Source organism: Fulmarus glacialis, unplaced genomic scaffold, assembly GCF_000690835.1.
Source record: "Fulmarus glacialis isolate BGI_N327 unplaced genomic scaffold, ASM69083v1 scaffold12877, whole genome shotgun sequence".
NCBI lineage: Eukaryota > Metazoa > Chordata > Aves > Procellariiformes > Procellariidae > Fulmarus > Fulmarus glacialis.
In genome coordinates this window covers 457-15,567 of record NW_009222663.1, presented here as the reverse complement: position 1 = coordinate 15,567, position 15,111 = coordinate 457, and the positions used below count along the sequence as shown (strand labels likewise).

The window sequence follows — 15,111 nt, the reverse complement described above, 5'->3', positions numbered from 1 at the left end:
AATTTGTTAAAAAAAATAGACCAAACACAGAAAGTACATTTGGTCAGGATTTTGTCTCACTACAATTCAATGTTTCCCATCTAAACGTGCATACCATTTAGAGGCCATTTTTGAAATATTATCAGTCAACAGCAACATGGGCACCAGTGAATCAGAAAACACACCTTAGGATTTTGTTCTTAAATTATATAAGTTAGATAAAACTACCCTGTCCAGCAAGTTCCGAATTTTTCAAACGTTAAGGCAACTTTCATTACTTTCCAGCTAAACAGTATTATAAAAAATAAATGTCACTTCAAACCTTATATACACAGTGACAGAGTAGATTTAGCTAGAAAGTATCTTTAGTACATTAATAAAGTGTCACGTAATATTACCGAGGTTATATCAGGTGCTTGAGTGTATGTGCAATTGGAGTGGTTGCAATATTTAAAGTACTGGTTTCAAAACAGAGCGCAGTGAACGTCCTTCTTTAGTGAGTTCTCGTGTTACACACATACATGGCAGCGGAACAGCCTCCTCTCTTCTCTCTACAGCATTATAGCTACATTTCTTCAAGTGGTCAGCCATGCTTACGATGTCAGCAAACTTCCACTCATTCACAGTACAGAAGGCTGTACTGAAGCGCCAAACCTAGAAAATACGTGGCACTTAGGCTCAAAATGTTTTAAGATACCTGAACTCAGAGCAGGAAATTAAATGTTTGTGCTATAATACTTTCAGGCAATGTTCTGCAGCTACTATAAATCGTACTAAAAATCAACATGACAAAAACATACAATGCTATATTTTCTATAGCCAGTCCTAGGCTGATTCAGATTCCAAGTAAACTCTGAACACTGGGAAAAAAGGCAGGCAATACTTTTTGCATCTACAAAGTAGATGCAATCAGAAGTTAAATGACGAAGTATTGCATGACCAGTCACAATGATCCATTTCTGAAATGATCAACTTCTGCAATTCCAAATGATTGCTGCAGATACTCTGCAGTTCTGGCGGGGCAGGGGGAAATGGTGAAATCTGTATTATATAAAGGCCACCCAAAGGTTTTAAGAATTATTTATATACTTAAGGCACTCAATATTATGGCAATGGATAGGATCCCAACAGATAGCAAAATTTAAAATTGCTGTAAACAGTATAAAGGGAGGAAAATCAAACTTTGTAGGCAACTTTCCCACTTTCATGGAATATCGATATTAAAGAAAATCATGAAGTAAACATTTAATATTTTAAAATCTTGGGAAAATCAGAGGTTAATTTATTTACATCAAGTAAAAACTAGACAGACGCTACTTTAACTTCTACTTCTTCAAGTGTGGAGAAGACTGAACCAGCCTGCTAGCAATTTTCACTAACTGTTGTTCTATATGACAATCTGTTTCTTGAAGGGATATTATATCAAACCATAGTAACAATAGTGATCAAGGAGAATATTAAGGGAAAAAGCAGAGACATGACCAATTTAATACTTTCCCTTTCACCTTCAAAATAAAAAATAACTTACCTTTTCTTTTATCTGCCAAGAAGAACTTCCATCTGGGTGCTTTCTCTTCTCCCAAAGCAGTATCACCATTCCACGTGCTTGAAGCAAGCTTCCACACACATCTCTCATTAAACGTGACACTCTTGAAAGCTGACATAAACTAAAGCCATCTAGAAAACTAGCAATGTGCTGCAGAACCTCAAAAGGTAGACTACTCAGATGGTCATTGTGTAGTCCAATTAAGCAGCTTTTTGCTGGTTCTACTAATACTGTGGATATACAAGGCTGAACTCCAAATGACCGTAAGTGGCGGTCATGAATAATTTTTGCCCCTTGTGTTGAAGGACAAAACCTTCGTTGAGAATACGTACACCCATAATATGCCAAAGGACACCTCTGCTCCATCCAGCCATTAAGGCCAGCATGAATGTCACCATGCACATTCTTAAAATGCGATGAAAATTCATTCCTCCTAAACAACTGTCCACAAACAAATGTAAACATTGAACGCTGTTTTGTTTGGTATCTAGCCACATATTCCAATACCAAATCCAGTCCAAGGGTCTGGAATGGACTTGGATTTGAGAGCTGTGGGTTGGCATGATCGCATGCAGAAGCTGAAGCTATTTCCCCCACCATTGTATTTGTGGCCAATATAGCAGATGGGAGAGAAAATGTTTGGGTCCCAAAGTCAACGTGATACACATCGACAGTGCGACTTTCTGATATCCCCCTACCTCCGGGAGAGTCTCCTAGGCAAAACAACAGAGCTGCAGTGATTAGATCAATCCCCTGAAGACCCATAGGATCTTCCGTTATCTCCAAATCTGACGTATCAACAGCTTTGTCTTCTTTTGGTGTAGACCAATAGTGGTTAACAAGGAACTTGTATGATCGATGCCGTAAAAGTGAAAACGCATCTACGTTTCTCAATCTTTCTTGCTCCACTTGTCTCTCTAACATTTCTTCTTCATTAGCATTATGGGGAAGTAGTACATGATTAACATTGCCATTAACTAAGTGATCAGCTGATATTACTTCTTTAAGTTGTGCTGTCACAGGGAAGGAGCTATGAGACGGTAATGCTTCATCATCATGAGATGCAGTACATTCACCATTTGCTACACTGGATGGTTTTGAATTAGACACAAGATCTTCATTCTGATCCAACACCTTTGAACATTCATTTTCTACATGAAAGCCATTACACAAAAGTGAGGAGTTATTGAGGTTTAGATTTAAGTCATGTTTTTGCACTACATCATAACAAATATCACTAGAACCATTTTGCTCTATTTGTGAATTTTGACTCAGGCTATCAAAGTTAATTCCCCCAACTGCTCCTATGTTATCTTCATCTGGATATTCATGGTCAGACTTTTTATCCTGAATAATGCCATTAGAAGCTTGTTCTTTAATCTCAGTATCTTCTTTCATTTCATGTGGTGAAATGCAGAGCCTTGAACTTAACATATTAATGTCCCTCGTAGCAGTGTTCAGGATATCCAGAGCAGCAGCTAAACTCCTTGTTGTTTCTACAGTAGCTTGATAAAGTGCACCATAGGACTCTTCATCTACAGGCATCAAACCATTCGAATGCACTGTATCTGGGGCGCTTGATTTGACAGAGGTTTGCTCTCTGGATTCTGGTATTTGATCACCTGCTTTTGACATCATAGTTGCTACTTTAAGTGATTCTAGTAACATGCGCTGGTCTTGAAGGGCTAACGCCATATCTAGCTGTTCCACTTCATCAACATCTTTACTCAGATTTTCATAAGATTTTCGGTCTGCGTAACTGACTGGCCATCTATTCCACTCCATGGTACAACATACCACACTTGCAGGACAAACTTCTAGATGATCAGCAATTTTATTTCGGGCTACTATGAAGGGACATCCAAAGCCACTATTCAAACAAGGCACTCTTTCAAGTGGACATAACATGCGATGTTCCTCAGCTTTACATGAGTGAAAAACTGCTCCACAAACCAACGGGCAGCCAATCAAATCACAGGAAATGCCAGGCTCTGGTCTGGTCATACAACGACGGCTGACACAGTTCACACAGTGTAAATGTTGTTGATGTTCCTCCATGACTGTAAATCCAATTCTGAGTGCAGAGAAAGGAGACAAAAGCATAGAATATTAACTCAATATTGTTAATATTTACTAATTGTTATTGGGAGTTTTGCATCCTCTACGTGTACAGAGAGATACATGTTAACACAATGTGAACTGATGAGTAGCCATTTTAAGAGAACAAGTATGTGACATTTTATCTCAAAGAAATGGTGTTTAAAAGTTCACCTGAAAATTAAAGATACACATTTGTATCAGAGTTCAAGACATAGTCTACGCATTTATTCACCAGGTATAATATATGCAACTTAGGTAAAAATGTATAATCCTTCCCTCTGGAATAGCTCTTTTCCCCTGCCCACTCCAAATAGATGATTCAATGAAAAACAAAGCATGATCGTTGACTATGGCCTACTACTAAAATCATAAGCCATACAACTCTACAGAGTAGGGAGATGAAATAAAGGAAGCCAGATTCATCCTCATCTCCAGTTCTCTAAAGTAAACAGAGGCAACCTACTCTCCGGGCCGCTTGCTACCACCTAAGCTTCTGACACTCTCTTCATGCAGTTCTGTTTAAGGCAATCTGCAGCCCTCAGCGTGTATCTCAATCCCCTGTCATGTCCCATTCTCCCCCCTCCATGCTTCTGACAGACAGCAGTCCTTTACAACAGCTCTTCACTCTCCTTTTTTTCTTCATCTATAGCCTGTAGGTCCTCCCTTATTTTTATAGCAGTTGTTGCGTAAGGGTAGCAATATATACATTAAATAAGTACTTCTACATAAAACTTTACTACCCAGCATGGTCCTATTTATACCTCCAGTTCAACCCACAAAAGGTAATTTTTTCAATGCATCCTATGGCCGTCATGATTACAATACCAGCAGTCCAAAGTGTAAGGGTAACACAACAACTTTACAAGGCCAAACACCAATAAAAATCCAAATAAAATTAATTCCATAATCTTTTATAACAAATTGACACAAACAAAAAATTCAATTCTTTGCTGTGGTAGGGAGAAAAAAAAAAAAAAAAGAAAAAAAAAAGGAGAGAGCAAACTTTGTGTCTTTGTACCATACTTCGAGACACTCTGGAACTGCTCACTAGCTGGAGTGCAGGCCCACGCAAGTGACCAAGCTCTCTCCTATGCTCTAACAAACTCCCTCTCAGAAGTGATACCACTAGGGATTACAGTTCAGAGATATCAGAGAATGACTTGTACAGAGCCAAATCTCAAAATACTGTGTCAAAAATACATTGCTCAGTTCCATCTTTTCCTTACTCCCCACCCTCCAGCAATTTTCTTGAAAAATAAAATGCTTACAGAATTTAAGATTAATAGAAATGGTGCCTTATTTTATTCTACTAGCTAATAAGTGCTCTCATGCATTGTCTTCAGACTAAACACTTCAGTTTTAATGCATTAAAACTTCTTAAATTAAAAATACTCTAAACTGTAAAAATAAAACCGATTAGTATTATTCCTTTTGTTCAAACTGAAGGTAAGAGGAAACAAAACAGCCTTTTAGACACTCCACTTTAAATTATTTAAAGCATTTAAATCGAAATCTATGTGACACTTCACTCACTTGTATTCTTTTAATGCTTTGAAATTCATGCCAACTTTAAGTAGCAATCAGTCCTCATCCCCCCATCCGTCGTAATTTGGATAACTCAAATATTTTAGCCACCCACTCTCCTGAACACTTCTAACAAAGAAGCATATGTGCTACACTTGGCAGGCAAAACACAGCTGAATTTTTCCCACCATACCTTAGTATTTATATACTGAGTAACAAGTAAGTTTCAAATAAATTGTCAAGTGCATCAGTCACTGAACTCACTGACTGACTGACTTGCTAAACATTTTAGCAAACCTTTCTGGCACACAACCTGCTTTCAACTTGCATATTAAGTCAGATAGTAACTACTGCAAAGAGGTGAAATATGTTCAGTAAAGAATGAAAAAGAGAAAATTATTTGACTTCTCTGAGATATTTTTAGTTCTTCCGGCAAAGCCCTCTCTAAGTAATTCCTACCAAATACAGCAGCCTACCTGTTGCTAGACCAAAGAAAATTTCAGAGTTTTCCATCAATACTGAAACTAAAACTCTGGTTTTTCTCAAGTCAACAGGTTAGCAGAGATCAAAAGGAAGCTCTCAGGTTATGTGTGTATTTTAAAGCACTTAACACAAAATAGAAACAACCCTGAAAAAGACAATTACTAGTTTATAATGCAAGAGCCCTCGTAGAGCCCAGCCCTTGCTTCATGTATCTAAACACAGTCCTGCTGCCATAAAACAAGCAGTCTGGTAGCAGTAAGGTAACTTAATCAGTTACCCACAATTATGTTTGAAAAAAAAAAAAATATTGTTTACCTACTTTGCAAAAAGCTATGCACCCTGCTCACTTTATGATGTCCAGAAGTGAGCCACTTCTAGAGCAGAGGGCAGGTGTGTTAGCTAGCGCACACTGCTATGCTAGCACTGTTCTATTGCTTCTGGGCCAAAGCTGGCCCGCGTGCAGACAGCTCAGAACGCAGTCAAACTGAGCTCGTGTTTGCCTGCACCATTTGTGTAGACATACCCTAAATTAGTCAACCATCATTAAATACTATCTTTAAATAGCCTACATGAGCTTACACAGAAGAACATTCTATTAAGACAGTAAAACATCCTCCTTCCTAGCACACTATATTGGTCGTTACAAGTCAGATCGTGAAATCCGAGTTGCATGATGATACTGGCTTTTCTCAGGCTCCTGGACTCCTTTCACACATAAGCTTACATTCATCAAAACTTAATGATTTCATACAAGCAAATGAAATTTTGAAGTGTGTATGAAGGAAACAAAACCTGGTGAAAACATCAAATATCATTAACAGACAGTATATGAAAGCCAGAGCAGACACTAAAATACCATGTTTTACCAATAGGTAGATGCTAATTTAGTTCTATAACAGATGATTGCAATTGTTTTTGTTAAGAGGCAGTTATGCATGTGATCAATTAAATAGCTGAAGTAACCTATTCTCTGTTTCCATAAATTAGAAGTTCATTGGTCACTACAAAGTTTGGTATTAGTTGCCATTTCTCTTAAAATTTAAATCCTTTGGCTCCTTAACTAAATATATAATGTAAAATCTCTTTGAGTATCAGTAGACCATCAGCAGGATATTCACTAAAATTCTGTGTCCTGCTTACAAGCCTTAACTTCACAGCACCTGCCGCAGAACTTCAATTTAGTCAGAATGTCACATTTTATTTATAGCTTACTACAAAGTCCTTTTATATATATTAAATGCCCTTTTTCTGCATTTTTTGATTTTAATACCTGGGCTTCAAACTCAACAACTGTTTTGGGCAGTCATGAGTTCCTGGACTGCTTAAACTAATTAAGGCTTTTCATATAATTCAATTATTAAACTGCAAAGAAGTCCAAAGGCAAAAAACCAAACAACCCTATCAAACTGGTGAAATAATGGATAAGACCTCAAGAATTAGCACATTCATTAATCAACAAATGGTCACGACTGTCCTGGTTCCGGCTGGGACAGAGTTAACTTTCTTCCCAGTAGCTGGGGGGTGCTGTGTTTTGGGTTTGGTATGAGAGGAGAGTTGATGGCCCATTGATGCTTTGGCTGTTGCTGGGGGATGCTTGCACCAGGGGCTTTTCGGCCTCCCATGCTCTGCCAAGTGCAGGGGAAGCTGGGGCGGGGAAGCACAGCCGGGGCAGTTGACCCAGCTGGCCAATGGGGTATTCTATACCATGTGACATCATGCTCAATATAAAAACTGGGGAGAGGACTCTCCCCCCATTTGCGACACACGGTCAGCGAGTGGTGAGCAGTTGCATTGTGCGTCACCTGCTTTGTATATTCTGTTATTGTTGTTATCATTGTTATTATTACTGTTCTACTTTGTTTTATTTCCATTATTAAACTTTTTATCTCAACCCGTGAGTTTTCCTACTTGTGCCCTCCCGATTCTCTCCCCCATCCTACCAGAGGCAGGGGGTGAGCGAGCGGCTGCGTGGGGTTTAGCTGCTGGCTGGGGTTAAACCATGACAACGACTCACTCCATTTTGTAAGCTAACCTTGTGAACCACAGAACTTAGCACCTCTTTGATTCATTGATTAAGAGCATCCACATGTGAATAATTTTCCTTTGAAGAACCAGAACCAATATATCACTAGTACTACACTGAGAATAAGAACCACCCTCTCCCCAAACATTGCCTTGTAATGGAAAAAACTGTGGGGTGAAGGCGAGATAAAGAAAATTCTTGCTGGAGGTAACAAAGTGCTTTCAGTTACTCTGACACAGAAAATTGAAAGGGCTAACAAAGAGTGTCATTGCTGACCTGAAGAAAAATACCTGTCATTAAAACATGTACCAATAATATTTACAGTGTTTATACCCCATTCTGTTCCTTGCCACCTTCCTTGGCGAGAAGATAGTGTCAGATCAATGACTACAGCAGGAACGAACAGCTGTCCTTTTCTGATAGTGTAGTGTCAGCAACTAGCTTCAGTTCATATGAGATGCTTAAGTATACACACTTGACTGTTACTAGCAAAGAAACCTAAAAATACATCCCGTTCCAGTGAGGTGACCACTGCTCTCAGAATCTGTGTGCAATCACTTGATGTTATTGTACATACTATACAGTCAGCTGACCAAATCAGCCAGAACATGCTTTGAAAATCTGTCATAATTAAAAGGATTAAAATTCCAGCTGCTACAGCCACATGATTTTCAGTTGCTGTTGTAACACAAACATTAAAATAGCATAATAAGGGTTTCAAACAATCACCACACAATACTTCAGCTGCAAGTGAGAGCTCTCACTTTCTTCTACACCACAGCTCCATAAGGAGCTGTACTTAGTATTATCAAACCCAAAGTCTGCTTACTTACCCTCCCCTACATGAATTCTTCGGTGCCAATAAGACAGGAAATCACAGCAACTATTACTCCATTACTCAGCTACATTTTATTCACCAAACCTATAAAGCTCAACTATCTTTGAGACTCTTCCTTCTATCAAATTCGGCTAAATAGGCCAACAGGTTCTTAAATTACTGGTTCAAGGAAGTCAAAGAATAGAGAGACACAAGCAGTACTACAGGTTTAAACTCCTAGGAGCATCCAAATCCACCCACGAGCAGCCAAATACATGCAAACCACTCTAAAAAATTCCCTTTTGCTTTGGAGATCTCGGTAGAAGAGACTGACATATTTCTGAATCTTCCAGCTTTTACCCAGGTCTCTGGCTAAAAGAGTGGCTGGTAAGATGCAGAAACTTTCAGAGAGGAAATGGCTGAGTGAGAGAGAGATTTAAGTCATAGGTGGTTAAAAAAAAGGGTAAGGAAAAATAGGGCAAGAGGTAGAGAGCAGTGTTGTTTAAATTTTTAAAAAAAAAAAAAAAAAGCTTTAGAATATTCTGCCAAAATAGAATTGGCAGTACTGTAGATAATTATTGAAATAGCTATTTTATTTTTCTATATCCTACCATGCATGGGAAAATAACTATCATTCACCTTGACTCACAAGTCTAACTATCAAATGCTTTAAACAAGCTTGGCAGTCTTCTAGAAGGTAAGCTTTTCTTGTCTTGTCATCCCTATCCTGCACAAAAAGTATAACAATTTTTGTACCTAAAAACCAACACCTCAGCATATTACTACAATAACATGGCCGCATTAACTTTCTATGTTATGCATGTTATGCTCCCTTTTTGGGTTTGGGGCTGGTGGTCTTTGGGCTGGTTGGTTTGAGGTCTGTTTTGATTTAACAGTTTTCAAATAACCGATGAAAAACATGAACTGGAGGTTCAGCAAGATGTGTTTGACACCGCTTCAACTGGAGAATGGCAAATGCCACCACTAGTTGCCATCCCTGCTTGAGGTAAGCAACAAAAGGCAGCTCTAACTCTACTCCTCAAGACTGCACAAAGTCTAAGGTTAAATAGCTCCATCCTGAGGCCTGTTTTTTTTGTTAACTAGACTAAAATGCAGTTTGTAAAAGAATCAAACTTTAAATTTATTTAAATTATGCAAAGCCAGTGCAGCCATTGTCTTCATATTAGGGAGCTGGGTACCTCAAATCCTGCTCAAATGTCTCTCCATAGCATTGGGAAGGCAGGAAACAGAGACATATAGCAAAGTTAATCTAATGCTACACTAATTTCCAACTACTCTTTAAAATGGTAAACTCAAAAGAACAACAAACAACATTACAAACTGCTAGTTATTAACGTGAAATAACGTGACTAAGAGATGACAAATTTAAAGTTATGTGCTTCAGTTGCACAGGTAATAGAGTAGTACATGTGGCCATGGTTTAATATTTTATGTACTAGGCAATTGTTCTTTTTTTATACAATTTTTCTGATTTCAAAGCAAAGTTCCTGACAAGAACTTTATGAAGCCTTATATTTCTTCAAACTAGTTTACATCAGACATACTTTTAGGAAGTAGAATCCTTTCAGATGCCACACTTAAAATTTCAACCTTATGGGATACAAATTACCACCCCTCAGCCCCAAGTTTATCAGGACAACCCTGGTTTCTGTTACAACTAGGCAGATCAGAAAAGTTAAAACTATATTCAAAACATTTGGATAGACAAGTTTTCACTGCATTCTTAAACATAAATTCATCCACAACAAAGAAGAGACCATCTTCCCTGCCTTAGTGACTGCACATATTGGACATACTAGAATGAGTCTACATTATTTTTTGGTTAATCACTGAACACATGAGAAGGAGCTTCAATTACTAAAGCTCAAACTACTATGCAAGTCATATGCTACTTCTACCATTATCATCATTATTATCAGTCTACAGCAATTTATATGTATTACCCAAAAGAGGCAGAAAAAGGTCAGGTTCAAAACACGTCTTCTCATGGCAAGAAAAAAACCTCACGGGGATACGTACTGCTGGAAAGATTCTAGTTTTATCAGTGATCTAGCATCGAAGGACTATGTACTAACTGCTTTTTGAAGCATAAATTAAAGTTATCCATCTACCTCAAAAACAAACTAGATCAAAACAAAAATAAACTTCTAACTACAGCAAAAATAGTGAGAATTATAAGGAAGTGCAACTTTTTTATGTCAACCTTATAAAGAAAAGCTTTTCCATGTCTACTCCTGCCTCAAACATCCAATTACAGGAGCTGACCTGTAATGTAAGTAACACTTTAGGAGTTCCTTTCTCCCTAGTGGCAAACCATCTTCCTCCCATTCAGAGAATTCAGTGAGATATTTCCTCCCAAATCATTGCAGCCAAAAAAAAATAGAATTCCAGGGGAAAATGACCCAAAGCAAAACACGGCTTTGACTGAAGTGCACCCTCCACTGATGCCCCATGTGTCTGGCTTTGTTCCATTTTAGAAGAGAAGCTCTGATGGAATGACAGAACACTTTCTTTTACCACTATTAAACTCTACAGGTCCTAAAAATCAAAACCAAAACTACTAGGCTTTTCCTTAGAGTACTTTTGTGACAGATCTGCCATGCATTCTTGTCTCCTTGACATATTCCCCAAAGAAGAAACCCAAAGACCTCAGTGTGCCTTTGGCCACACACTGACACAGGACAACCACACCAGGAACAGCTACGCTTGCTGCATGGCTCAGGCACAAAAGCACTCTACCTGTTGAGATGGTGACAGGGCAGAATCAGCTAGAGAGCCAGTAGATTTCATGCGTAAAGCACTTCTGAACTTGAACTCAGTGCGACTCCTCGATTGCTGCAGACTCTGCAAGAAATGAGATCAGAAGTAAGGTTTCGTTTCAGGTGTACAGATTGCTTTCCATATGTACAATCCTCTGAAAAGGTCATGTGCTTACACTATCTGAAGCTACAAATGTTGAAATATTTTGCAGGTTTTATGGAAAAATAAACAAGTTTTTAACAGACTTTGCAAGCGCAATCTAAGTTCTGTCATTTTAGCTTATTGCTAGCTGTTAGTCACACTAGATGGTTACCTATTTAGATTTAAGGCTAGAAGAGATTATTAAAAGTTATTATTCTGACCTACTTCACTGAATTCTTCAGTTTGGCCCACCAGGAACCACTTAAGGAAAAAAAACAAACATAAATTAAAGATTGCAACAACTGGAGATCTGAAAAAAATAAATAAATTCAAAGTTTGATTCTTTTACAAACTGTATTTTAGTCTAGTTAACATTTGTCCAGCTTCAGCCTTCAAACATGAGAACTTATTGAGCAGTTGCTTAATATTAAAAAGCTCTTTATTGTAACAAGCTGCTTCTTCCATGTGTTCATACCCATAAATTATCACTAAAAGTTAACAGAGGCGGAACCGAAGTGATATACCCAAAGGAACAATGATATTGTTATCCCCAGATATCGTCTCACAAATCCTTCAGAAAAAAAGAAAAGAAGCCATTTCTCAGAAATCAGAAACAGAACTACTGGAAAAAATAATGCATTCGATATTACAGTAGGTAGTTTTAGCCACCCAAAAGAAGCCAAAAATAAATTCTTCTTCTTACATAAGATTTAATTCATACATGTTGCTGCAGAATTCCTGACCTCTGTATATTTACAGAGATCAGGCCAAAAATCTTGTTAATATACTGTTTCAGGTCTTACTACACAAGTTTAACCAGTTCCCATAGCAAAATAAGAAAACAATTTAAAGTAAATGGAACGTGAACACAACTGCTCTCCAAAATCCCAGACTGAAATGCAGATGTTATGTATGCTGTACATATAAGGTTTTTTCTATTAAAAATACACCCTTGATAGTAGAAGATGGCCTGACCACTGTACAGAAAAGTAGATACTAGAAGAAAAAAAAATTTACAGACCCCCACTCCCTCCTGCACTAGATAATAGTCAAGTAGAAAAGATGGAGTTTGTCCTAAAATATTTTGAAAAATTAAAAATAGAACAAAAATAATAGGAGAACAAGAACAGAGACAGTATTAACAACTTTAACCTATTCTATTTTCAGGTATTGCACTTTCTTACCAAATGAAAGACGTTTTTTGCAGCACCTGTTAGGCTTTTTCCCCTTCCAAGCTGCTTGGTTTTAAAACCAATGAAAATAGTAGAAAATATCCAGTTTTAAAAAAAACTATTTTCTGAATAAAAACTCACCTATCTCAAATAGTTGTTGACAGGACACTGGGAATATATCTCATCACGAGCATGTTATACCAGCTCTTCCAATATGTTTTTAACTTGAATGAACAACTGGAAAACACAAAGATCTGCACTACACTTTTGTGCAGGGTTTTAGGACGTACAATGAGTCATCACTTTCTGATCTCTAATATCATTTAGACTGCCTTTTCCAAATGTCAACAGGCTTGATGCTATTACTTTTTCCTCAAAGACTCGAGCTGAACATTCCCATCCAAACACACTCCATAGCCAATGACAATAGTGACTCAGCTAAAGCAAGGTTTTGTAAGAGCATTACAGCTATGTCAATAAAGCACACTCCTAAAAAGATCCTATTTGCAATGAATCTGTCACTCCAACAAATTACTCTGTCCCATAGGACTTTTGGAAAACTACAGTTTCTACTAGAGGTGCTTCTAAATAGGCAAATAAATACAAAGCTTGAACTTCCAACAAACAAACTAAACACCACCCACCTTCCAGCACCTATGTAACCAAGTCTGAACCAGGTATCACTACTCAACCATCAACCTGAACGAACCACTTAAGTTTTATATGAAAAGCTGTAACTACACCAGTTAGAATTTCACCTCACTGCGCCTCTCATTCTCATGCCTTAAGTTTAAACCTATCAGGTTTTCATCATGATTACTCATTAAAAGCTTTGATCAATGTTTGGCATTTGGTAAACAACAGCAGTCTACTCAACTAGATGTTCTGCAGACTGTAAGGGTTTGCAGGGTATTTTAGATTCAAGTAGCATTAACAGATTACAATAAAATTAAAACAAGACATCAAATGTCACCTCAAAAACTATGAAAAACAGTAGCTTGCAAAGTAAGCCAGAATCTAGAGCTCCCCTGTAACTTTAACTCTCTTGGCCTGTTTATATTACAAGATTTTTTCAGTCTTTTTCCTTCATTCAATATTAAGACTAGATAGCGCCCAGACACTTAGGACAGCTTACACAGGATTTCTCTGTAACCTTCACTTAATAATGTAACTATTTGTTTATTTGTGGTCTGTTCAGGAATACTTACTCCTTATACAATCTAACCATCTCACCAACAAATACTCGAGTTATCTTTATTATTATTGTGCAGATAAGGAAACTGAAAGAGAATTGTCACCAGCACAATGATCACTAGATAAATGATTCCCTGCTCCCATCTCTATACTATTGGATCTCATTGCCAGAGGCAAACAGCATTTGCCTCATTTGAGACAGAGCTCACCAAAGAAATAGGTCTATCAATATGAAGGAAATTTTATTTGTTATTTTTAGTTCAGTTGGACTGAATATAAAGCATAGGTTTGTTACAAAGCTGAAATCCACAGCAGCTACAGGACCTCACTTGAAGACTAATAGCCATATACTTTCTTCTTCACAAAGGTACAAGACACTCTTTAGGACCTAGGTCAAAAACTTGGTTGTCCAAAAATGTGCAGAAATCTTGCCCAGAAAGTTTCCACCAGACACTGCTAGTTAAACTCAGCGCTTACTTTGCCCATTAGACTTCTAACATCAAACTAGGAGGCAAGGGAAATATAATCCAAATTTAAGAAGTTAATTGAGTCAATTCAAGAAGCAAAGTAAAAACACTGCTTTTGCATAGCCTTTGCCCATTCTGCTGGGATTCTCCTGTTCTCTAACACCTTCTAACATTGGAAAAGAATGAGACAGAGACCCCACAAAAAGTCTCAGCTTGCAATACAACCCCAATTCACCCTTTGAATCTAGTTCTTCTCTGGATGAAACTTGACTGCTATGAAGAAATTATGCGCAGATATTTACATGCATATAGAGTGGAAGACGGATTAAAGTTTTATTTTTCAGTCTTCCAGGTATTTAACATGCTTACCAACCAAAGTTCTTTTAATAATATTTTTGTACTTTTGGGAGAGGGGTGGAGAGGGGAAGATCATAAATAAGCATAACTAACATCCTCCTCAGCAGGGATGCATGAACCTTCACCCTCCAGATCACAGCACAAGTTAAGGTATATGACATTAACACACAGCAGAAGGCAGCAGCTGTACAGGGAAAGGACCTAACCATCAAGTGCTACACACCGATTCTGGAAAAAGCAGAGGGAGATCTTTTGCCTAAAGCGCTAGCACAAGCAAGGTGATGCTGTTGCTACAGCAGCACAGGCCTAGTTTTGGATTAGTACGCTAATACACACTTATTTTGGCATATTATCAACATAATCAGCAAAAGGGAAACAAGGATTATGAAAAGCTCCTCACCCAAATCCGAGTAGAACTTTACAGAACAAAAGAAAGCTGTCTCTCCAGCCCATGGTTTTTTTCCCTGGAGAATTCAGAAGACCTGCTGCAAACAACAGCGGCGCTAGAACTTTTGGAAGTGGGGCCA

The 15,111-nt window shown here is 37.9% G+C and overlaps 1 protein-coding gene across 1 annotated transcript; it reads right to left on the bottom strand.

Moving 5' to 3' along the window:
- Positions 1 to 429: 429 nt before the first annotated feature.
- FBXO30 (F-box protein 30) lies at positions 430 to 11,338 on the bottom strand. The gene is made up of 3 exons (XM_009581538.1): positions 11,233 to 11,338; positions 1,508 to 3,599; positions 430 to 633 (listed from the first exon to the last, which is right to left on the bottom strand). The coding sequence occupies exons 2-3, from the start codon at positions 3,581 to 3,583 to the stop codon at positions 430 to 432; spliced, it is 2,280 nt and encodes a 759-aa protein (XP_009579833.1). The 5' UTR covers positions 3,584 to 3,599; positions 11,233 to 11,338.
- Between the last annotated feature and the right edge of the window lie 3,773 nt (positions 11,339 to 15,111).

Excerpts from the sequence above, each read along its gene's own strand:
- FBXO30 (XM_009581538.1), bottom strand. The coding sequence starts at position 3,583 with ATGGAGGAACATCAACAACATTTACACTGTGTGAACTGTGTCAGCCGT. Across the intron at positions 634-1,507 it reads CTTGGCAGATAAAAGAAAAG|GTTTGGCGCTTCAGTACAGC; the intron begins GTAAGTTATTTT and ends CGTATTTTCTAG.